General features: G+C 47.1%; 1 protein-coding gene across 1 annotated transcript in view; it reads left to right on the top strand.

The window, feature by feature from the left end:
* The window catches only part of Ss (aryl hydrocarbon receptor spineless), a 131,478-nt gene that overhangs the window by 84,317 nt on the left and 21,807 nt on the right, over positions 1 to 25,354 (top strand). Inside the window, exon 3 of the mRNA XM_076769364.1 lies at positions 16,915 to 17,033. Within this exon, the coding sequence (XP_076625479.1) occupies positions 16,915 to 17,033 (119 nt within the window). The remainder of the gene's footprint in view (positions 1 to 16,914; positions 17,034 to 25,354) is intronic.

A 25,354-nucleotide genomic window follows, 5' to 3' on the forward strand; every position in this document is an offset into this window, starting at 1 on the left:
CCAAACACAGTTTCTGGCGATCATCGCGTGATCTTACGACACGAAATACGACGAAGCGAATTTGTCTCGTTGTTGGAAATTGTCATTCGAAGAGCATCGAGGAATACTTGTTGGAAAGAGTCGAGGCAGGAAACGCGATTGAGCTGCCCTCAAAAGACGAGCCGATTCGGGCCGAAAGAAAATGAAAAGTCTTGGAATGAATCAACAGTCCTCGCACACGCGTCTCGGTGTGCAATTACACCGCGCCGAAATTACACGATAGGATCGGTTCGCGAACAAGTGGATCGACTGAGATTTCACGAAATTTCTGATAAGCAAGTTCTGCATCCTCGATATCACGAACTTTTTTAAGCTGGCTCAACTCATCTTTCCAATTAGAACCATCATGGCCTCGGTTAAGTGTGATTTAGGTTCAGGTTGCGTCCCAATTAGACACTATTATAGGGTGGACCAGGTGAATTCCTTGGCCCTGACTTCATGTTTACACAAAGATAATCTGCTAGACATACCTTAGATCAAGTTAACACGTTCGTGACGACATGCAATAATATTGCTCTTCCTGCCAAACGCTTTAATAGTACCAAGTCATGAACTGATTATGAGTATTATATTTATTTTTGTAAATATCAGTAGCGATGCAGGCTATTGCTCTTTGATTCCGAGAGCATCAAAGTGGATTAATTATTTTTTTATGTGAACTTGAGGTTCCTTACAAGTTTGAGCCCCAAGTCTGATCCCTCAATAAAGCTTATTTAGCAAACTCTGCCTCAGAGGTAACGCTATTAAATATGGAGGTCTTCGAAAACTGGTCCTGTTTCTTGCGATCTCTGCTAGGTCTTGGTTACTCGAAAGCGTTACTCGCGGTTTCCAGGATCGTTCGAAATTTTACGACAAGGGAAGTCCGATCGACCATCGGGGTAGACCGGAGTTTCCGCGCAGACGTCGATTCTCCCGGCGGGAAATAAGCACGAGCGAAAGAGTCGAGATAAAGGAGAAGTCGGCCGAAGCAAGCCTCGCAGAAGCGTCCAGGAAAATCGATACATCGGGAGGAGGTACGATTACGCGAGTGACTCAGGCGGTTTCCGGTGGACGCCATGATGGATTTAAGTACTTCCGGCCGGAGGCGCGTGCGCCAGCCTGTCCTAGCTGGAATTATCGAAGCTGCTCTCTACAAGCGAAGATCGAGCCCGATGTTGATGTCGATGTGCAGGCCTGGGCCTAGATATTTTGGCTCCCGGTGTAACAACGACACACAGTGTCCTTTGTCCTTTCGCTCTGAACCAGATACACACATACAAGGCTGTGTCTAGGTGTTTTAACATCTAGGATAACGATAGGAACACGATACTCTTTACTGAAAAAAATGTTGGTCTCTAATATTTAGAGAAAGTCCTATCGATCGTACAGACTTCTCCGTGATATCTTTTTCCTTGTTGTATAGTATAGTTTAAGGGATAGTTTGACGAAGCAATTTATAAAAATACGACAATACGATTTTCATACTTTTTAATCCAACTTTGAAACGCCACATCTCTGGTCTTGTTTATTATAAAGACTTCAGTATGGTTTTAATGGGTAGATTTATTTCGACAACCGAAAAAATTCAGACGACCCAGCAGCGATCGATTTTCCGTCTATTCGCAAGCGGTTCGACGAAAATGGCCGGCGCGAATACGGTTCTCGGAAGACGCCCGGAAAGTCCGCAATCTGGCGCGTAATTAAAGAAACATCGCGTAACCCCAGCGCCTGGCGATCGATAACGATCGATATCGGATCGCGAAGGGATCAATCAGTCGACTCGTAAAATACTCCCGAACTGTTCCTCCAAATGCACGGGCATCGTTCGAAATAAATGGAGGCTCAGCGTTCTGTTGGGGCTGGTCATTATGCAGATGATCTCTCCTCTCTGACCGTACCCTGCGTTCCACCCCTGCGAACGCTCCAACTTTGTACATTCGTTTTCTAATGCCAGTGTTTTCAGGGGCTCCAGGAATCCGTACAATCGAACGCATCGCAATTTAGGGCAGAGTTTCTCAAACTCTGGGCCACGGACCCCTAAGAGTCTGCGTCCGGTATGGGACTAGATGGACTAATTTTTCGGCGAAAAAAAAATTTTCAAATCGTTCTAGAAAAAATATTCTTAGTTGCAGGGGTCAATTACGATCATTTTTGGTCAATAGACATACCCCCGAAATCCTACCCACTTTCGAGAAAAAAATTCATTACCGAAAATTTAATTTCTGGCCAGAAATCGTTCCTCGAAATTTCACGCGTATCTTTAAAACATCATAACTTTTGGACGAATTGGAGGATTTTAATGTTTCAAACGGCGAGCTACGCGTATTTTGGCGAAGAACATATATAAATTCTAAGAATATTCAGAGTTGTTCCTTAACCCCGTAATGTGTTGTTACTTTAAAATTATTTTGACGAAGTCGAGGGGTCCTCTATGTGACGCGTGCCCTTTAGCAGGACATCTGGGCACTGGCAACCCAATGAGTTCCTCAAAATATTCTCGGTTCGCGTTATCGCGCGGCGTCACCGCGGGCCTCGTGAATCCCAAGCGGATTCCAGCGGGCGGACCGCTCATTAGCATCATAATAACGAGCCCCTATGTCTTTGGGCCTGTATTTACGACGGCGACTCGCGCAGTTGATGCGTATTGGTGGCGCGTATATATCCGACGCGGCGTGGCGCGTCGCGCGGTCGAGGTGTAAGGTAACAACATCGCGTTCCTCGATTTCGGACCACCCCGACGCCTCCAGGTGACGCAGTCGTTGGATTCCCCACCCCTCGATCCGTAAGTACTTTCAAACGCGTTTCATTTATTTCATAAAGATGTTACCTGCCTTTTAATCCATTAACCACAGCCGGATCCCAGAAGCCTTGCTTCCATTGGAGGGTATGACGCGTGTGAAAGTATATTTCAAACGAAACTACATCATCAGTGATACCTTAAGTAGCCAAACTGACCCAGGAATGTATGATTTTCTTTGATAATTGAGGTATTCTAGACTCTCGGGACTTCCCAGACCTGGAAATCTTCTTTTGAACGTGTTTGCATCATCGGTGATACCCCAAGTAGCCAGGTTAACTTAGAGACACGATTTGTGACATTGGTACATCTATGAAACGACATCCATGTTGTTAACTTTGGCTTTTTAACCTCTAAAATCCTCTTTCTAACGAGATTGCATCATCAGTGCTACTCCAAGAAGTCAAGTTGAGCTGGAGATCTGCGAATATCTTTCACAGTTTTGAATGGCTATTTTCTCGGGGCGTTGGCAAGTTGGCGAAACGAAACCATGTTGCGAGTGATGGACACGACCTGTGTATGGTCGTCTAGTGGTAATCCGCGAACGAGCCCCTAAAAGTTCATCCTGCGACGCTGTGCGCCTCTATCGCGAGCAGCGGATCATGCCTTTCACATCGGATTTCGCGCTTTGAGAAGATTTGCGAATTAGCCGGCTCGTCTCGTTATTTACGGTGAAACCGAACACCGGACAGTGTATTCGACATCGGATACCATAAGTGGATTAGCTGTAGATCCGCGTCCGTGCTGCGATCCACCGCGAAAGGTTTCCAGTGTCTTAGAACCCTGAAACATGTTTCTTACCTGCGACCGCCACGATTCTTCAAAACGATCGGCTTTTTTCTTCCACCTCGGATCCGTCGAGTGCAATTGAAATCCGCGCCCGCGCCGCGAGGATGTATTCCTTCAAAATGGCTGCTAAGTATCAGTGCTCTACTGAGAAATGTTGAAGAAAATATGTTTTTCATCCCCTAGAAAGGTACTATTGCAGATAAAAAATAAGTGTTAAATATTCTTGTAAGAACTAAATAAACGTGTTACAAAAAAGTCCTGTAAAAGTTCATGGTTGACTGTAGCACGTACAGACGTCTCTATTAATATTATTAATTTCAGTTTCTGTATTGCGGAGCCGTATCTCGGTATACTGTTGGCAATAAAACTCCGCATGTTAATATTATTAGGAAGTAAATTAACGTGAAACGCACGAAATGCGAATAAAAGGAGTGACACACCGAACGACCCGTAATAAGAATATCGTAAACGTTGCAAAGAGGCGTGTTCCGCGTCCAAGGGGCATGCGTCGAGGGTGGACGACGGAGAACTCGAGCGAATAAAAAAATAGGGAGAAACATTATTCGTCCGGAGCACATTAATTAATGAAATTTTGAATTTGAGTGGTATCACGGTTTGCCTGCTTCCGGCTTCGCTCGCTAATTGCGGGCTGATTTAGCCCAGCGATAACTCTCAACTTCCGAGCTCGAACCACCCCCGACGAACTACGAATAACCACGGTCGACGGTCGCTGGAACAACGATATCTCGAACGACACGATACTTTTAGTCAAAGATGGACGAAATTTTAGTCTAGCAATTTATTCGATCGAATCTTTAAACAAAGCATTTTTGCTGTTGCAATTTTAATAAAAAGTGTAGAATATCAAATATTTAATTGTGTTAAGAAATTCTGTTTCCTATTTAAAGATGTTGCCGTTCGAACGGGTGATTTGAATGCCCGCATGCGTGAGGTTGTTTCTGTATCAGATTTTCTCCCATATACCTTTCGCAAGACCAAACGTAAAACTGTTTTGCACGTCCGGATAGAATCATTTTGGAATGTATACTTTTTAATTAAATTTCGTAGAATTCGGTAAGATCGCTGTCACATTTTAGAACACAACGTCTGCTTAGAACCGCGCCCACGTTTCCGTTCCATACGCAAGACATTAGCAAGCGTTCGTCCTGCTTCTCGCAGGCCAGTTCTCTCCGGTGCACTAACGAGCCCGCAGATATTATCGTAATCAGTCGCAAAAACGGTAATTTAGAAGTTCGTTAGAAACTGTGTCTCGCGGGACAAGTTCAGAGTAAATAAGCAGCTGCTCGATAGACCGGCCTTAAGCGTTTACGCGCGATCAAGGAGCCGTACATCTGCCTAGGTGTGAGTTTTAAAACCCCCCGATAGTAGCCATTACACTTAACTACGATTGTTTGCGCCATGGGAAACGGAATTCCGTTATATTTAAATTCACGCTTCAGCAGGTATTCTTTCGAGACTCGATATAGAATAAAATTTCTTGAAAGAAACGTCAAGTATCAATTTTTGGGGCTCCAAAATGGATCCTTTGGGAATGTGGGATCCGGAAGAAACGATCAATCTTCACGAAAGTTTCTTCCTCTTCAATTTCGGTGACCCCAGGGGTTGATACTCCCCTGTCGAGATCAACGTCGTCTGTGACACGCAAATTCTGTCGAATTTCAGCCGAAAAAGCCTAGGGTAAGGTCTTCGGGCGGCCTTTCATTACGATACGCAGGGGGAGCGGCCCGTTTCCTGATTAATACGGCTAATTCTGTTATCTCTTCATTCTCCTTTGGCCGCGGGCTGCTCGAGATCCCGCGCGCGTTCGAGCATAATGCACGGTTTATCAGGAATGACAGAGTGGGAAAAGAAAATTGCCGCTACGAGCTGGCCTGAGGGTTAATTTGAATTCGGCAGGCCGACGGCGGCTCACGTGTATGAACGAGCACGCGAGCTCCGAAAGAAGGCAAAAAGTCTCGCCTCGATGGTACTACGAAACTAATTAAATTACAAATTTCATTTGAACTGTGTAATCGAATCATGCTGCACGCGGTTCGCTCGCCCGTGAAGACTTTGCTCCCAGACGAAACCGTTTTCTTCCTCCCTTTTCTTTTGGTCCTCGAACGATGATCGACCCTCGTCCACCCGATGGATGTTTCTTCGAATCGATCGGTCGTAATGTGTTTACGGTTTTCTGAAATTGACGGTTTGTCGTCGTTTCATTTCGAACGATCACTATACTTGACTATCGAGAAGGACGGCTCCGAATAAAATTCAAATTCACCGATCAAAATTTTTTTTAAAAGGTCGATTAAGCATTCTACTGGGTGACAACAAAATAGGTGGTCTCGATCCGATAGTCTGCTCTTTGCGTGAATGGGAAATAGTCGTGAGAACGTAGGTTCAGGAACTCTTCGTTTACGAGATATGATCAATGATCGTGAAATCCAGTATCGATTTCGAATATTTGCGTTGTGAAAAAAATGGCGTTGTTTTGTAGGACACCCAGTATGACAGGATTGTCGCGCACGAATGGCATATACGTGTCAGACGCTAATAAACGAGCGAGCCGATCGGTTTAATTTTCTCAGTTCAAATAACGACGCTTCCGTTTATTATTGCGAGCCGCGCGGTGTATTATTTCCGAGCGAGAAAGCGCGCGGTAAGCAAAGGAAGATGCGCCGTCGATAAAATCTGTAATTGCGAGCCGCTATTAGCCGATGCTCCCGCTCCGCGCTGGATCGCGTATTAAAGTCTGCAAACCGTGATCGCGCGAGCGCAGCTTTTTGCCGTCGAGCCGCGTACGCGTGCTCGCGCACGATAAAGACACGACATTACATACTCTATCATTAGACGGCAGCGTCGAATTTTGCGTAATGCACGCGCTATGTTCGGGGACTAATTAATTGCGACCAATTACCTCTTCAGAATCCGGAATCTGACAGTTTTCGTCGAAACCTGACCAACGAGCGTTTCGACGCTGCTTGGACAAGGAATTACAGTAGTCCCTCGTTAACGTTCGCTACTTTTTCCCTCCATATTGTTCGCGAAGCCATCCCCACCGATTCCTGGAACTCCATCGACGAGGCGAACGTTGCGAGCCTGGTCATTAAATTAATCAAACTTCCTCGAGAGCGTGTAAATTGCCTTTACTATTTAGCTACCATGCAATTTGTAAAAAAAACTACATATATAGTTCTCTCTATTTCATTCATCAGGTACAAATTAATAGTATCGCGTCCAGGCCCGAGCCAACGAACGTTAACAAGGGATGACTGTATCGGTAACGTAAGATCAAGAACAGAAATAAATAATAATTTTCTAACACGCGAATGGTAAAGAAGAAAACAAAAGTCAACCTCTGATAGTAATTTAAACTCTTGAAATTGATCAAGTAGTTCGGAATGGAACATTCCCAAGGAGCCTGAGCGAATCGCTGAGAAAGTATACCGCGAAGCGTAATGCCCTGAGCCTTATCCTGCCTCGAAACTCGGTGGATCCTCTCCCGACGGGACAAAATAATTACACACGAGGGAAGAGCAAGACGGATTAATCGAAATTTAATGGCCGCCGGTCGGCCGTTCAAGTAAGCGAGTCATGGTCATTGGCTGGGCCCGGTTCGTTTGCTAATTAAATTCGATAAAATCAGAAGGATGACGCGTAGGTACTGTTCGATCGCGAAACGGTCCGGATGATCGGGGACAGACGGCTCGAAACGAGGGTTGAAGCCGGGAGACGAGCTCGCACAGGAAACAGCTTGCGTAGGTCGTCCAGCAATTATTATAATACGGCCAGTTAGCGGACTCTTCGCCAACGAAATGTCTCCCTTGAGGGACTCTTTGTTCCAGGAGGTTTGTTTATTCATTTAGGGAATCGATCAGGATTCTTGTGGAGCCAAAAGCTGAACCAAACCTTGAACCGAGGGATCTTTTAACTATCCTAGACCTAGAGTCTTAGATAAAGTCGATCCAACTATCTTACGCCTAATGATTCGACCGTATCCCCCTTGGATGCGCAACAAATGGAACAGTAACGAATGGTGACAGAAACTGACCAAGTGGTTCGGGGCCCATGAAGATTATTATGCTTGCGCATTTGTGATTCCCATGAGTTGCGTTTATAGTTAGCTGGCGCTTCGCCGAGTTCAGATTCCCGACGGCGGGGCAGTTTTTTCGTTTGTTTGCGGAACGACAAGCACAAACGCCGGACCATCAACGCGTTCATGAAGCCGCGGAGCACGGAACATGGAAACTCGGGGACCGGTACAAATGGCCGAGATAATGTATTCCCACCTTCCGTATTTTGTCAGGCTCGTTTGCGGACCGGGACGTTTCGGTTGGCTGAAAAATTATGGCGATCCATTCTAGTTAGACGCGGCGGTAAAACCGCGTGCAGGGGGACGCTGTTTCCTCGGATTCCCGCAGGCTCGCGGCCCATCAATGATCCATGACTCCCCTCGGTTGCACAGTCTAAATGATTTTACGCGGGAATAGTCGTTGTTGCTTCGTTACCGTACGACCCTCGACCGAATCGGACATTGGAAAATTGAACGCGCTGGAAAAAGCCCAGATACGGACTCCATTGAAATTTTATCAGTACCCTTTAGGAGAGAATACGTGGACAATAGATTGGAATTCCTCCGCGAGGCAGCAAACATATAATCTTCATCAAAAGTAGTATAACATTATAAAAGACGCGGTGAGAAGCTTTCGAAATCGTGTGGGTTGGATTTAGTACGAAGATTACGACCGTTGGCTACCTTAAGAGCACACTAAAAAGAACTGGAACTTTTTTATCGACCGAGTACATAACATAAATGGCGGCCTACTGAAAGGCACGAAGAAGAATAGCGGAAGACGATCGATTTCGCACGAAAGTTCGACAGCCGTGAGTGGAACCGCAAGCGAAACGGAATACGAGTGGTCCGAACAAGCAAAGTACATTACCCCTGGCTCAATTGAACCGCCACGGCCGACCAATCGGCGAGTGTTTGCTCAGTTTGTCGAGTGTTAGCGCGCTGCTTCCGAATGGACCACTCCGAATAATGTTATCGCCGCGCACGGCCGTCGCAAATTCATTTTCTCAGGCATCTCCCAGAGGTCATCCTCCACTTTCACCCGAGAACACGGCTCTGTCAAATTCAACAACCTTTAGGTTTAACAATACGCACTGGTTTCTGTAAGTCAAGACTTTCATCTGTCGCTTGTTACTTGTAATACTGGTCTCGATAATAGGAGGTAGTCTACCATGTTTATAGGGCCTGTGTTCCTCTCGGGACATCTCTTCAGTTCTCAATAGTAAAAGGACAGACTATGCTGAAGATGGTAGTCTGTGGTATGGGGTAATAAGGATCCCTGATTCCATTCTTCCTAGTCCTCAATCCTAAGCGTTACAAAGAGGGTCAAGATTCTAACCAGTAGGTCTCGTATCCATCTGAGAAGCTTACTCTTGATGGTGACTGTTGAGAGCAAAACTGTTTGGTGTTTTCGACGATATGTTACGAATCCGCGGATCTGTAAGGATCTGTAAAGCCGATGCATTGCAGGACAAGGACCGTGTCCAGGCTAATGGCGGCACAGATTAATCCTGGCAAGTTTAATGCCGTTGGCTCGCTAACGATGCCCAGCCCGTTTCACCCCGGGACGGGCCGAAAAATTTAATTCGGTTATGAAACTCATTAGGTAATGTAGCAAAACCTACGCGAGGAGCCGGCGCCCGGTGATAAATGACGATGTCGTGTCGCGGGGCAGTATAGTCGCCAGCCGACAGCTGGGCCCTCCGCTACAGGGACACCATACCGGCCGCTTAGATAGAGCCCTACAACGGAATGCATTAATACAATTCGCCCTCCTATCTACAGCTGTGCGCACTAATTATAATGTGATTTGCCTCTCGAGCGACCGCGTCGCCTTTGAGACCGAGCGCGACTCCGCCTCCCTACGAATTTCGTCTTCATCGCGGCGCGCTGTCTGTGCTCTTTGATCGCGATCTGGACTTTAATGCTAGGACAAAGAGAGAGGACGCCTTGGCTCGATTTATAGTTTAGCCGGAAGATAGCCATCGGTTTCGTTAATTTGCGTACCGAGTAGCTGGGAGTAACGCGGACGGAACGGCCATCGCCTTCCCTAATTTCAGAGTTGGTTCACTGAAGTATACAGGATGGAAGATGGGGAAAGACGCAAGGCAAATGATTGTATGTATAGTCTGCGTTTGGGATGCTTCTGACTGTTCATCTTCCTTGAACCTAGTCTCGATGTGAGCGCAAGAAGCGAGGTGGTACTGTATTTAGCCTGTTCAAGGGCTCGTGCTTCATTTCTTATGACAAAGTATTGGGGTGCTCGTGCAAAGGAAACTATTACATCAGTTTTTTTTGTAAAATCTAATGTCCTTGCAGCATGGAGTAGCGATTGCTGTTAATTCGTACGTCGGGGCAGTCGGTGTTCGAGTACACCTTTCATAACCGAACGATCCACTTAAGACACGATATCTCGGCGGTCCCATCGCACCCCTTTTCCCGCACAATCAGCCTTTTAGAAAGCAATTCGTGTCACGTCGCCTTATTACCATGAAGCCTGCCCACATGAATTTAGATCCGCGGCGTTCTAAAATATTTTTTAAAAAAACATCCCGACACACCGTGTTATTTATCGCGATTCTGTGACGCGTGAGTTGCGCGCCGGCCTACTTTGGCCGCACATTTATCACCGCAGCTTCTAAAACCTGACTGCTGCGCCTTCGGTGGAAAAAAAGTGTCTCGCTACCGAGCGATCCACGTTTAGCGCAGAAGCTTTTAAAGACAAGGAATCCCATCAGCGGGGCCCGCGCGACGCAACGCAACACGAAAGAAATGTGCATTGTAGGCCACGCGATAACCGATGATGACGACGATGATGATAGACGGTGCGTTTGTGTGCGGGACGTTTCCGGCCCGAGATTGCAGCCGAAGTCACCTTGACACGAGTCCGTCGGCATTAAGAATTACTTTCCTGGGATTCCGTGTTCGTGTGTCCTCCACCACGGGAGTCCTCTCAATGTAAAAACTTTCACCAAACGTACTTCGCGGTTAGTACACAAAGTAGCTGTAATTATGACATAAACGCAAGAGAAACTCTATTCTATTGCAAAAACTGGATCGAAATCGTGGGATGAATTTTTTTCGTACGACGCTTCATTTATAAGAAACTGGCTTCCAAAGTCAATTTGGCGCGCGCCTCGTTTCAGTCGAACGCGCGCCCCATTCAACTTCCAAAGTCGTTCCCTCGAAAACGGAGCCTCCGATCGAAAAAAGACATTCCACGTTTTCGACTCGTTTTGTTTCGAACGATCAGGCGATGTCAAAATTTGTTTGATTCTCGAAGATGCTGGGTGCCCAACGAAACGGGCCGTTTTGTCGAAACGTGCACGATAAAAGAGAAATAATGACTAAGGTAACGCAATTTACGCTCGGCGGATAATTCGCTGTTAGCGAGCTAATTAACAATAGATACAAATTGGCACGTTAGTCGCGTTTATGACACATGCGCATGCCGTGCCGCGCGCGCATTTCCTCTCGCGACGTGTAATCATTGGTAATTGCGGTTTGGTACATGGTTCTGTTGCCGGCTGTCCGCGGCATTACGACGACGAATATCAATCTAGTGTGTCATCGGAAGGAACTTTTGTCCATAAACGAGCGGTTTGGTGTTCAAACGTACGGAAAACTATACTATCCGGGAAACAATGGTCTCCTAGATCCAACGATTTTCGCACAGTCGAATCGTCGTGGAACGATTTATCGTTCGCGATGACTAGTTTCGCTGAAATATAGCAGGATTCTTTGACAGTGTTACTGTACATGGAAACAAGACATCGGGATCGTCACGCGGTCTAGATTAGATCTAGGTTATGTCACTCAAATGCGAACCCTTACGCTGCCAGTTACGACTCTGGTTCTAATCTAGCCTATAACGACGCATACTGCACAACGTTTCACATTTTAGCCGCTAGGTGTCCGTTGCTTCGATCTCTTTCTCGCGACTGGCCCTTCATAAATCGTTTTACAGAGTTTATTAACGTTTGGCACCCGCGTTAGCGATTTATTCATTGATAGATCTAGGAATGTATCCAGTACATTCTTCGCAACTCGGTTGTAAATTACATTAGTAATAAAAAACGTGGACCTGGGAGCCTATCTAGCGTCAAGGTAGCCAAGAGGGTGTGCCAACGTGAGCAATGGCTGATGTACTATATCAGAGCACTATACTGTCCAACAGCAAACGCCTTTCCATAAGGAAGCGTACGCTGTCAAGTCCTAAAGTCAGGAATAGCATCGCGTACTCGTTCAAAAATTGCACCCCTCTGCGAGGAGGAAGAAATGGGGTGAGAAGAATGGAAGGGCAGCGAGGTTCGATCGTAGCCGCGACACCGAGCTCCGAAACGAAATATAAATTTCCACATACGTATGCTTTATTAGAGTTCCTGTCTAAGGATAACAGTCTAGCGGGCAGAGGGTCCGTTTCGTTGCGTAATGAGAGATTTTATCGCAGTTACAGGGATAGGGCGGGGCAACCGCACTCATGCATTATCACCCCACTTCTGTCTGACGGATTACTTTATACGGTCACTGTACATGCATATACATACAGACCAGGGTCGCGCTTGTGTATCTTGGCGTCGAGCACTAAAGAGCGCTTGCGAAACTACTCTCTTCCTCGCTGCTCGTCGCCTCGATAAAAACTGTCGGCGTCTGGGCTCTGGCTGCGATATCAGATCGGCCGCGGGAATACGCGGCCACGATTTCTCCGAGTTGCTCGTCGATTTGTCGTTCACGGTTCAAGCTGCCCGGTTCAAGCTTACGGCGATGCCAGGTAACAGCAAATTGCTAAGAAAAAGAACCACATTATGAACAATGGAGGGTTATTTCAGACCGGGCGGCCCGAGTCTGATGTGGCTTCCACTCCACCTTTGATCAAAATAATTGGCTCCTCGGTATTAGGCGAAGGATTCTAAACTCAGAGGTGCCCTAAGATACAATTGCTAAAAGCTAGGGTAGCTGAGTGTTCGATGATAAAGATTCGTCTTCGTATTTGTTAGGTTATTGCATTTTGAGGTTATCGGGCGACAGCAGCGCCAACGTTTTGTATATCGTCGCTGAAAATCTCCCCGAGGCCTCGCAAAGCCTGCATTTTGGATGTTTAGCGTTAAAAAGTGTGGAACAAATAAGTGTCCATCAATTACGTTGAGTCTACGAACATTAAATTCACTGGGAAGCCCACGTGATCGATCACCCGGCCGCTTTTTTCGATGCTCGGCCGACTTCGCGTCGCTTCGCCGGCGACACAAGGGGCTAATCGCACGCCAACGAGGAGAACAGTCGGTTCACCCCGAGATTCCTGCCGAGTCAAACGAATATGAAAGATTAAGCACCAGGCACGCGCACTAATATACTTGTTCCTTGGCGAGCCGATTGTGTCGCGGAAACGAATGGCTTCCACGATAAGCGAGACGAAGTGCTTTTCGTCAGGTCAGTCTGCAGCATTTTTCGATCCCGGGCGCTTTCTGAAAAACCGACGATCCGCGCCCTGTGGAATCTCGTAATCCCTTATCCCAGCCAATTATCGCCGTACTCTTCCTCCCCACGCGAACCAATTACCTGCACCGGCGTTCTCTTGTGACGTGACCTCTTGCTGCCGTTCCTCCGCCATATTCACCGGGCATTATTTATCCTTGCCGCGGATCTGAGGGTCGAACCTTTTAATTGCTCGTTGGAAACCTCCTGATCCGTTCCACGAAGGCTAGCGTCTAGTCAGAGTCACTGGATCTGGACACTCTAGCCTCGGAACATCGCTTGACTTGGTTAATTTCTGATATCCGTTCACGAAATTGGCATACATCGTGTAGCCCAAGTGTTTAAAGTAAATTTGGCGGCTGATGGTCGAAATTAAAAATCGACTCACCGCGCCCACTGTCCAGGGCCACGTGGATCGAAACAATCAAGCGGCGGCACGCGTATCGTCCCGTTGATCGACGAGGACGGTTCCTAATTGGGACCGCAACCGACAACGCCGATCCCATTAATCATCGATCGATTATACGCTCAAGGAGATAATCATTTACTTAACCATTCACTTAGCCCGGCCCGGACCAGTCAGGATGCGTAAAACGCAAAGTCATCCCGAGGAGGGAACGCGGTGGAACAGGGTGTCCGACGGAGTCGTTATTTGGACTCTGGGGACGTCTAAATATGACGGGCCTGTTAGAAACGGGGTAATTGAGCGGAAGTTCTCGGTAGTTTCCATTCCTCTTGGCATCGATCTCTATCTCTTCGACTAATTAACAATGCATACAGCGTACGAAAGGCGGCATGGAAGAGTCAATGTGTTCGGAGAGCGTATTTCGCGAGGCTGCGAGATTTGAGCGTTTACGGAACCTCATTATTAACAGCGAGTGTACTCGAACACCGAAAGGATTAATGGTTCGAAAGGGTTAATTAGTTAGTCTAGATTCTATCTGGACTTCGGAACGTGCGTTGCATCTGAAAACAGCGAATCGTTAACTGAAGCACGAGTCCCGGACGCCAATTTATTCATTTTTACGCGCATAGATTTACACGTTTACGGTGCTCGGCGTTCGCCATTACTCTCGTTCACGCATTCCTATTGGCCCCCGCCCGCTTTTCATTCCGTCGCTTCCGGTCTGTCCCTACGGCTGACCTTGCGGGAGGAAACGCAATTATTATTGCCGATCTCACGGGTGCATCGCGATAGCTGAACTACGTGTTCACGGTGTTCCGGATAGGCGGTAAGGTCCGATCTCTATCACCGGCCACTTTGCTTCTCTTTGTTGTTATTTACGAGTTACTCTCCTCGGTGTAACTAAAGTTTGCGCAACTCTGGGAAGAATTGAAACAAAAACGGTCGTAAACGCGCCGCTACCCTCTTTTACCGATTAGTCAGGCCAACCCCCTTTGGCTCGCGATCGGTTCCACTCGTTCCGTTCACCTTGAATCGTAAGATCGTTCGTAAACGTTTTGGCCGGCCACTCGGTTGATCAGATAGACAACGATCCCCCGGAAGCAAGAAGTCATCGATTGGGGAAGCATTAGCCACGGTCGTTAGCCGCTGCCACGAGGGGGGAGGCCCGTCGAAGGGCATTGGAAATCGAATTGTCGTGACGGTAAATAAAGCACATGCAGCCCGGAGGTTCGCATCCTGCGGTACGCCGTTATCCCGACGGCCATCCTAATGGGATCCTGTCCCAGAGGGTCGCGTGGCAGAACGCGGCCGCTCCACGACATTGCGTGCGACTATTTACGAGTGAACAACCTCCGTCTTGCTCATCCTTCTTGCACGCGTCGTCGGGCCTCGTTCCTCCTTCGAAACGTTTCTCGCTGGGCTTTCGAATCGACCAGCGATCTTCTTCCCCGTTCGATGCAACCTGTTACTACGCCTGTGCAAAGCGGGAACGTTTCACACGGGGACGACAATCGGAGGCCGGCCACCTTCTGTTTACAGGTCTATTTAGAGACCCGGAGACTCCAGATTCGGAACGATACTCGGTCTCGCTCAACTATTCATGGAAATGCACCTTAGAACCGTGGTTGACATAAGGATTCCTTGATCAGGCTAGAATCTAGTTGGGCTCTAGAGGCACTGCTTGGTAGTTTCGCTTAACCACTCGTGGATGTGCAAGCTGGAAAGTTATCTATTTCACATGATACGTATCCAGGTGAACGTTCAAGAATAGCTTTTGTAATGGCTGGTTAGGTGTCTAGGATCTAGAGTACCGAGACTATCGGTACAAGTATCGACGCATCTTTTTCTGGAGCAGACGTAGGAAGATAGGTCATGGTGATTTCAGTGGTATCGAGACTTCTTTGGTGCACTGACCTTCGACAGACAAAAATACGTCTCACTGACTGAATGGCTAAGGTAAAAATGGTACCGGAGTGTCTTGGAATGTGCTTTAAAGCGACTTAATAGATCCTCTTAAGGACACGAAGGAGGATAACTGCGTTCCTCTGATGACTTTGCCGATGAAAACTGGCCCGGAGGGTCGCGTGGCGCACGCGTGCTTGACAGAGAGTATTGCGTGCAGCTTTTTATGACCGGCCGTCGGCGAAGTCGCACATCTTTCATGCACGCATCGATGCCCTTCGACGCTAAATGCTCCTCGAGAGGTTGTTCACTTTCGAAACGCATCGTCGGCTCCTTCCATCGTCTCTGCTCGAAACTCGCAGGTGGTCTTGTTCTTATTCGTACGGTCTGCCACTCGGTGATACCGTGCTTTCACTTCACCTCGGTCTGAAACTCCTGAAATATCGTATTTTATCCGGCCGCGATCGGTTTCTTCGTGTAAATGATACGAAAATCGTGTACCCCGATCCTGCATGCGCAAGCTGGGATGTCTTTCACTCGGATCCGTGTATCAACAACGATGCGTTATTTGTGCTTGATCTTGAGTCGAACGAGAACACTACAATCTAAATTTGACTAATTTCCAGCCGAGTATTTTGTTAAAATTTGTTACTCTGTTTCACGGGGCCCACCCTGTATACTCCTCCATCGCGTTCGACGTCATTGACGTTAAGCACAATCTTAAACAGCCTTCGAAGAATCGAGTTTGAATGAAATAAATACACCTGAACTCGGTACAGGGCCCAAACGCCTTCGCGCCCTTCTTTATCACCTCAAATCGAATTCTTCCACATGAGAGGAATGGAAGGTTTCCACCGTCAAAGCGTCGTCCTTATCGCGGCCCCTGTAATCCCATCGTCGTATCCCTGCCGGACGAAAAAAAGGCGTCATCCGAACGGCGAAAGTATCAAACGACGGAAAGAGATTAATGGAGAACGTTCGAGGAGATCCGGCAATACGTGACAGGATGTGAGCGACACTTCCTCTTAAGCCCTACAATAATCCGTCGATCTGGTGCCGTTACACCTGCCCTCCTTCTGCTTAATATGCCCGACATAATTGCAAAACGTACGGGACCAAATCGCGTCATTAAATAATAATACACTCGCGGAGAGTCAGATTCCATCTACTGAAACAAACTACGAAGAATGTCCCTCGGTTCGGATCGTAATAAGAATCATTTCGTCCATAAATCGTGTCTCCGTAATAGCAGTGCAATTAATCGTTAATCCTGATGACCCAAAACACTGACAAATAATATAACAGGGATTAGTGGTTTACAAAGGCTTTTAAAGGTGCCCTCTTAATATTTGGGCCTTACTTTGAGAACCACTGGTCCAAGCTCAACGTCAAAGTCCGTTTCCACGGCAATGATTTGCCACTCGGTGCAATTTATCTCGTAACTTTATGTTGCAGTGGTGATGCACAAAGACAAGGAAGAAAATTCACACCACGATTCGCACTATAGAGCGAGGGAGTTGGCTGCGTTCGCTGCGTACGACCATCATCATCTCGACGGCGAAATGTTCCTGCAGGTGAGTGACTAAAAGATTACCAATCGTCGGGGTTCTCGACGAAACGCGTAATCGAGCCCGCTGGGACCCACGGGGACCCTGTATTTAAAAACCGTGCCAGAAAATTCGTAAATTGCCGCGCGGCAGATAGGTTTTTAATGGGAGGCGCGAGCATATCATTACCTCGTTATCAACGTCTCATTCATCATGTAAGATCTGCAATACAGTTGTTCGAGCGATGGTCAGTTACACATCACACGCTCGTGGGGCAACGCAGAATTGGAGCACCTTTTTATCAACGTCTGTTCATTTACCGATGTACGCTTGCCCATGTTCCATGATGGATCGATGGTCGTACGAGTGGGTGGTTGGACAGATGGGAGATGAATGAACAGGGAAAAGGGAAACGGACGTTCTACCAAATGACAATTTACGATTGAACGGAATTGCAACCGGGAGTCGTTCAATCTACAATTACCTCCAACGATTCCCCTGCATTTGGGGTTCGATCCTAAAACAGGTGACATCCAGTTGGACTCCATGTCCAAAGGAATGCTTCAAAGCTACTCAGAGTCTTGTCAAATCTTGGTAAAATCTTGGGGAAACAAAAGTGACTCGGGTGGATGTCCAACGTTCACATAGACGCCAACAACCACCATCGTCTAGGAAGCCCAAGCAACAACCCCTAGACCCCTAACCCTGAAGCTATCCTCGTTCGTTTGGGGAATCGTGAGAGGCTGGAACCGAAAGGAGGCGAAAGCATCGAAGGGAACCAGGCGAAATTAAATCATCGCGAGTGAGAGGAAAAGACAGGAAGAGCCGAAGGAGAGCGAGCGGGGAGAGATATCCGGCTGATGAACCGGCTATGAAACCGAGGCGTACGAGGTGTCTATTCCTCCAAAGTATGGAAGGGTATATACACGGATTAATGGCGGTGTATCATGCGAGGCTATTACGTTCCCTTTCCTGCGTTTTAGCTGCACACACCGGAGAAACAGTGCGAGGGTGAGACCGACCCATGGAGGGGAGGGTTCGAAGGGTAGGGAGTGGGGGGGGAACCATGGAACAGAGTGGGGGCAAACGATACGCTCTCGCGTACGAAGCGGTGCCCGCGATTCCATGCGATCGAACGATTCCTGCCAGCATCTATAACCGCCGGTTATTAATTGCTGGCTCGTTAATTGTGTTACGTAGCTCGTGCCACGAGCTGATTCCCGGACGGGACGTTACGACGGCTTCGACGGCGACGTCGTTTTCGGGGCGTCCGGAGATCGATGGTGAATGTTGATGGCGGATGACAGCGAACTTGATGAACCTCCTTCGTCGGTGACTCTTCGAGTGCCTTTTCTTTGAGGATAATAAGAGGTGGACGTCACTGGGTTAGGTCTGGAACTCATACATCAGCCTCAGACGTCTTTCACGCGGTGATGGCTCCGGTCCAGTTAGGCCGACTCGTCAAACGTTTTTCTGTTGTGTAATGAGAATTTGTCTTTCCTGGGTCAGGTCTTCTCGCTGTTTGCGCATATGGGACTCTCCGGACTAGTTGCTAGTGTCGGATCGAGGGTTTTTTCCGAAGGATAATGAGATTTAGACTTCGCTTAGTTAGACTTGGGACTTGTAATTAGACTTAGGGATCAGCTAGACTGATTTCTAAGAATGTTCATCTTTATATCGCATCTGTCCAGATTCTCCAAGCTCCAACAAACCAAAGTCGATTCGCTTGCGAACGTATTACCAAGAACGCATTATGATTATGAAAACGAGTATCCGGAGTCGGGTTTTATTCCATCGGTAACTCGTTCTTCCAATTAACCGCGGGCCTTCCTCGCAGTTTGCTTAAATAATACCGGGAGTACAACGGAATAACGATAATGCATTCGATGAGACGTCCGGGGGGAAGATGTCGCGCGCGCCCCGCGCACGAAACAGAATCCGATAAAAGTTTCGCCGGGCACTTTCAATAACTCCGCGTGGCCAGAAGTCGCACAGGGGTAGCAGAAATTAACCGTTTAGCAGGGCCTCGTATTTTCTATAATTTGCGGAGTTCCTTGAACCTGTCCTTCCGAGGAGACTTCCCTCGGCCTCCTACGCCTGCCTTCCAACCACTCGCCTCACCCCCTCGACCGCCCCTTTCCACCGCGATGCCCACGTTATACGGCGTTTTGCCGATCCTCATAAAGTTTACGAAGCCCGACAGTAAATCCGGTTTATGACAAGCCGACCGCCACCACCAGGCACTCTCAAAATTACGGCTGAGCGATCGAATTTTTATACCCCCTCCTTTGACCACAATTATACCGAGATCGAAACGAAAATAGTACCGAGATCGGTTTCGAATCGTCGTTGAAACGCCAACGAACGTGTGTTCAATTAAATGTACAAAATCAATTATGTAAAGATGAAGAATTACACAAACATTTGTATTCTATTATAGCTTTTTGCTTGTAAATCTTTGCATAATTAATTTTGTAAATTTAATTATCACGTTTATAGGTGTACCGAAGACGACTCAAAGCCGAGGGTCGAAACGTCAATTGAAGTACTTGTTTGAGACTCTAGACGCGATACTGCGTGGTCGATGACGTAACCAACAAAGCCAATGAAGAGCACGTAAGTACGATAGCAATTCACTTCCATACCGATCGCTTCTCCGTACTTGCTTAACTGTATCTTTTTTTGCGTGCTCTATAGGCGCGAGTAATCCATTACAGCCAATCGTACGCGCGTTCTGTCTACTCGACTACTTTCGAGCCTTGCACAGTAGCGGCGTTTCCTCGTCCCATTGTTCGTTTAAATGGTTACCGACGAGGATTCCGTCGTTTACGCGTGTACGGATGTGACAATACGAAATATCGTTGCATAATTTACGGAAACGAAACCGAGTCCCCTCGGTCGTTTTCGCCGGAATATTTAAGGCAATTTCGCAGATAGCGATCGCGGTGCTCGCGAATAGGATAGCGTGCAAAGAGATACTTTCCCGCTTAATACTTACGATTTTCTCGACGGTGCCACGGATGCATTACTCCTGCAAAGGTTTCCTCGCGCGAGACAGTTACCGCGCGTTTTCCAACACTCCAGGGCGCGTTTCTGCGGCCAGAAAATTGCATTCGTTTCGCCGACGGTGAAACTGTAAATCTGTCGGCGGGCACCAGCGTACATTAGACTCGCTCTTCCTTTTCGTACCGCGTACTTCTTTCGATGAATCAGGCGACCCGTATCCGAAGGAGTAAATCTCGACGTACGATTGCTTATTAATACTTGTAATTAAAGGATCACGCCAAGATTTAATCTTTCGTCGCTTTTCGTTTGCAAGTGTTTTCTGCCCTCGTGAGCTTTTTCTTGCATCGAAGAGTCCCCCGTTGTTCAAAACGGGACACCCGGTGGACGAAAACGTAACACTTTGACCGTTTCAGCGAAGTTTAGGTGTTTGCCTATCGTCGGGCGGCGTCATATTTTCCAAAGGAACCGGGTACCCTGACGTTGATTTCGTCGGGCCCGCCATTCATCCTCGTTCGTTAACAATAATATTGGGCAGCGGGTTTCTCGGGTTTCTCGTTTTTATCGTCGCGAGCACGACCGTATCAGCATTAATCAGCCGGGGCCCCGTCCTGGAACAGGTTGAAATCGCTGAGTTAAACCAATAAAACACCGCCGTTCGGCCGGCCACGCGGCGGAAGGGAGATGGGAGGGGGAGGATAGAGGGATTTTTCAATCGGCGAGAAGAACATACTTCGCCAATCCATTTCTGCCATCTCTTGCAAATTATCACCCCGAGCAAACGCACGATACGCGCCCCCCGTCGCGAGAGCGCGCCTCTCAGCTTTCCTTTATGAAACTCGAACATACTTTTCTTGACACCGCGACCGGTGAATGATGCGCCACGGGGAAAAAAGAACACCGGTCCCCATTTTGTCCCTTTTCTTTTTTCATTAGCGGACCATCAGGCTCGTCTGATTAATGGAATCAATGAGTCTACGGACGATATCGGTTGTTCGTTGTTTACCATCCGCTCGATGAAGCAAATCCTTATTACCATTCGTTTTGGTAGCCCGGTACTCCCGGAGGAGCAGGAATTATTGCCTGATTAGAGCCATTTATTCTATTTCAAATAACATAACAAATAACTCGAGTCTACAATTTGAAAAGATTGTCACCCTTCAGTGGCTCAGGATAACGTTGGTTCTAGGAGTCTACCGGTTGCTCGATTTCACAGCTTAAGATTTCCTTGCCCGAAGGTTGATCTTAGAGGCGTTGCAAATGGATATCGAGAACCCTTCGGTGACTCGAAACTGACGGAAGGATTGGCGCTAAGAGTCTACCAGTTGCCCAGTTTCAGAGCACAGGGTTTCTTTGCCCCAAGGTTGATTTCATCGCTTAGCCTGAACACGGAGTAGCTCTTTAACCTCCCCATCCTCTTTCCTAAAGTTTTCCCTCCCCTGCCCGAGGAGTCGATCAGGTCCCGTTGGAACCTGATTCGACGAAACAGTTCACACGATCTTCTATCGTTAAACTCATCCCAGACAATGATCGACAACCCTACCTGTTCATTAGCCGCGATGTCGATAGGATACCGCGGGCTAAATTCATCGAGCGCCTCCCGGCGGTTTGCACCAGTGGTGGCGGAATCGAGAGATTTTTAGCCGCGGTTTGGTACAAATCACGCCTCTCGGTGACGTATCGCCGCGAAAGCAGCCATTTTGCTCTCATATTTTTTATTTAATAGCCAGCAGGCTATCGTGTATCGCATTAATACACCAGCCACACCGCAGTAGCGGTAAAAGAGGGTTGTGGTCAGGAACAACCCCCCGCCACCGGTAACCCGTAATCATAACCGAGCTATTTTTCTTCCTGCTGCCTCTTACTATACTCCACTATGCACTTATACGCCAACGGTTCCAGCGAACTTCCAATTGCCGCCTACATCTCCGGGATCCTTTGGACAAACGCGCTCGCTGATCGATCCCATTTTCTCTTGGTTTCCCTTATCTAAACTCACCAACAGCTTTACTCCTTTTTAGTCCCTCCCAAACAGTTGCAATATTTTTATCCAAAATGGCAATCATTTCAAATGCGTTTCACTGATTCTAAACTTATTCCAAATCGTTAATGCGTTGCATAAGACTTCCACAGCGATGTTTTACGTAACTCTTCAACTAAATAAATAAAATACACTTGTGCATCCACCGGCGTTACGTGATCGACTCCTACAAGGTTGAACTTGTGGTAAGGATTTGCAACATGGCGGGACAATCAGTGTTCAATTTAAAATAATCCCTTCCTGGATTGCCCCCGAGCTCGTGTCCATTCTGAAGACTTGACTCCGATCGTCGACTAACCGGAGAAGAATATTCCTCGAGCAGTCGAATAAGACGCGAACCGAAACTCGAGTGCAGGCTCGTCGAAGGCACCTAGAGTTTTAGGTTCGAATGCACCTCGTCGGTTCAACGACAGGAAACCCAGCCAGGACGAAGTGGAGCAATCAGCCAGGAGGCAAAAGGGGCAGACATGCAAGCATCAGCAACAAGTAAGAGCTTGAAGCGCGGTGATCTGCTGCACGAGTCGACGATGGACTGCTTGCGTGGAGCAAGCTTAAACGTTCCAAAGACGGAGAGTCTCGTCCATTTTTAGGCTACCTACCTGTTACGGGCATCGAATACAAGCCCCACTGGTGGACCAAAGAAAGGAAAAAACATAGATAATCAACAAAATTAATTTAATTGCGCATCTCAAAAATAAAACGAAAGAACAGACTTCGTGGATGATCGAGGAGATCTTCAAATATTTTAACACCCAAGGCACATGTGCAGGGAGAAATAATGACAAATAGCACCTTCGGTGGAGGAAAATTGTTCACGGTACAGAAGGGAGGATCATATAATTATAAGAATAATGTCACGTCTTTATTACGCTACAATTGTAAACGTTTTTTCGAATAAGGGGACTCGGGGACCTTTCCGTGTTCATCATCGGAAACAGTGGGATATCGGATCGAGATTAATCAAAGAAGATAACGGGCAATCTGTGTTCGCGATCGAAAACCGTCGCACGAGATGAAGCAAGTGATTCGAGCGGCAGGTGTCAAAGCTCGCTGAAGAAAGGAGGCAAGCGCCAAGTGGCAGCTTGTCGGTTAAACGGACTTCTATTTCGGTACCGAGAGTGTTCTTTGAACGGTCACGAAAGGATCCACGTAGCGGTGTCGATTACAAATTCAAATGCACCATTGATCATTTTGTACACGACGAACTGTGTAGCGCGTCGATGATAGTGCGCCAAAAATAATATAAACAACAAAAGGTGTTGTTCAAATATGGCGGGAAGCACCTGACGGTCGTATTCTAAAGCTCGAAACTAACCAGAAATGGAGTTTCAGATGGAAAATTGTAAGTTAGAGGCCTTACAAACGCTGAGCGAAACGTCTAAGCCATTAGAACTCGTAACTCCTTCGAGAACTAATCTTTCTTGCTCCCTACGCTACATTTGGTACGCGTTTTTAGATTCAAAGTTAATTAAACTTAAACGGATACGTACAGGTGTAATTTAAGACCACATATCTGGAGTATTCTCGATTTATTATTTGAATTATAGATGATAAAATTGCGGATTTATTTCCCCGCGTATTGATTGTGATTATCGAACGAGCGAATTCCTGTAAAAGCAACGCTCGTCCTGAACCGTGGTTTGAAATAACAGTTTCTGGCTGGTGATTGCGTTCCTTCATACCCGTAATGGCGGTTAAGACTGATAACCGGAAGTCGGGCGCAAGGGAAAACGAGGCGATCGGCAGAGTGTAGTGAGTCAGTGAGACACGGGCTGAGTCAAAGGTAACTGTAGGTTAGGTGGGTGCATGGGATGGGATGATATGAGGTTAGGTTGGCGGTCGACGGGGCTCGCCTTGGTCTGGCACCGCTAGTCCTTCCCGTATTGATCGCGTGCTCCTTTCCTCCCTTAGATACCACCCCCTTTTGCGCCTTACGTATCGCCAGCTTTCCTCTTACCTTGGCGTCGGCACTGCCGAGACACTTGCCATGGATCCTTGAATCAGTGACGTTCGTTCTTCCTTGAAATCATTCATCGAATTACGTTCACTTACTCTGATCTTTCATGTGCTCAGCTTTGACGTGTAACGAATAAACAGTTGCTCAAAATGAGACACCTCAGAAAAACAGATCCTTCGTGTTGGGCTTTCCTAACTCTGATAATAAAGATGTTAACGAAACTAGTCGTTAAAAACATGAATAATACTCGACAAAACTACAATTGTTATAATTTAAATTCCTAACGATATCCAATCTATGATTTGCAACGCACAAGTCTGAAGAGGTTAGAATGCGCAGTCGATACTGGCGCCGCCACGCGTCTCGCGCAGAATTGGGCAAATGACAATTTCGAATAATTCTCAATTCGCTCGTAAACTAGCCCCAAACTAGAATTTCTTGATAAATTTTTCTGAACCAACGTCCACGTTATTCGTAAATAAAATTCGTCCGACTCTGGTGTGGAGGAAGCAAAGTCCAGTTAGGACAGCTCAATCCTCGCGGTAAATTAAAATTGAATGGTTGGCGCAGGACGGGGCAAGAAACCAGCCCGAGTGTGTCGCCGTTGCGGAGAGATGCAGATGCGATTAATCATTCGCGGCTATAAAACACTTTCGAGCAACTTTTCCCGGCTCGACGTTTTCCGGAAGCGCGCCGTCCAGCCATCCGAACCGACTCAGACGTTAACAAAATGGCGCAGGGATTTTTTCGTACTAGCTTTACAACTATGCGCCCACCCCAGCCCCTAACAGTGTCCATAATTAATTATGCCCGAGCATGGAACCTTTCACGAAGGCCATTATCGTGGTTATTATTATTTTATCGTTCGAGTGTTTACGTTGGACGGTTATTTTATTTTTATTATTTCTTTCGGATCACGTTAGATGATTTAGGCCGATGGTAATGATTTATGGTACTTGGTAACCGTTCTAATAGACTAGAACTTTCGTAATTTCTAATTTATACACGTTGAATCTATACAGTTTATATGAACGATATAAAAATTCGAATAAAATTTTACCCGTTTTTGCTTGCAGCCAATAAGTCTTGTTCGAGTCGTTACGTTCGTACCTCGAGGCAAATTGCGCGAAAAAAGAATATGGAAACGCATGTAGTATCGCCTAGCTCTCATTAATGAGAGGACCATTTGCGACACGATAGTTACGGAGTTCTCATTAACATGTATGCACATGTAATTAAGAGGCCTGCTGAAAGACGTCGTTTGTCGTACCACCTTGTGGTACACGATGCTCAAGCGCTTAATTAGCAAATATTCCAAACGGCGATCCGTCGGAGGAATGGCCTCCG

Source organism: Colletes latitarsis, chromosome 7 (genome assembly GCF_051014445.1).
Source record: "Colletes latitarsis isolate SP2378_abdomen chromosome 7, iyColLati1, whole genome shotgun sequence".
Classification (NCBI taxonomy): Eukaryota; Metazoa; Arthropoda; class Insecta; order Hymenoptera; family Colletidae; genus Colletes; species Colletes latitarsis.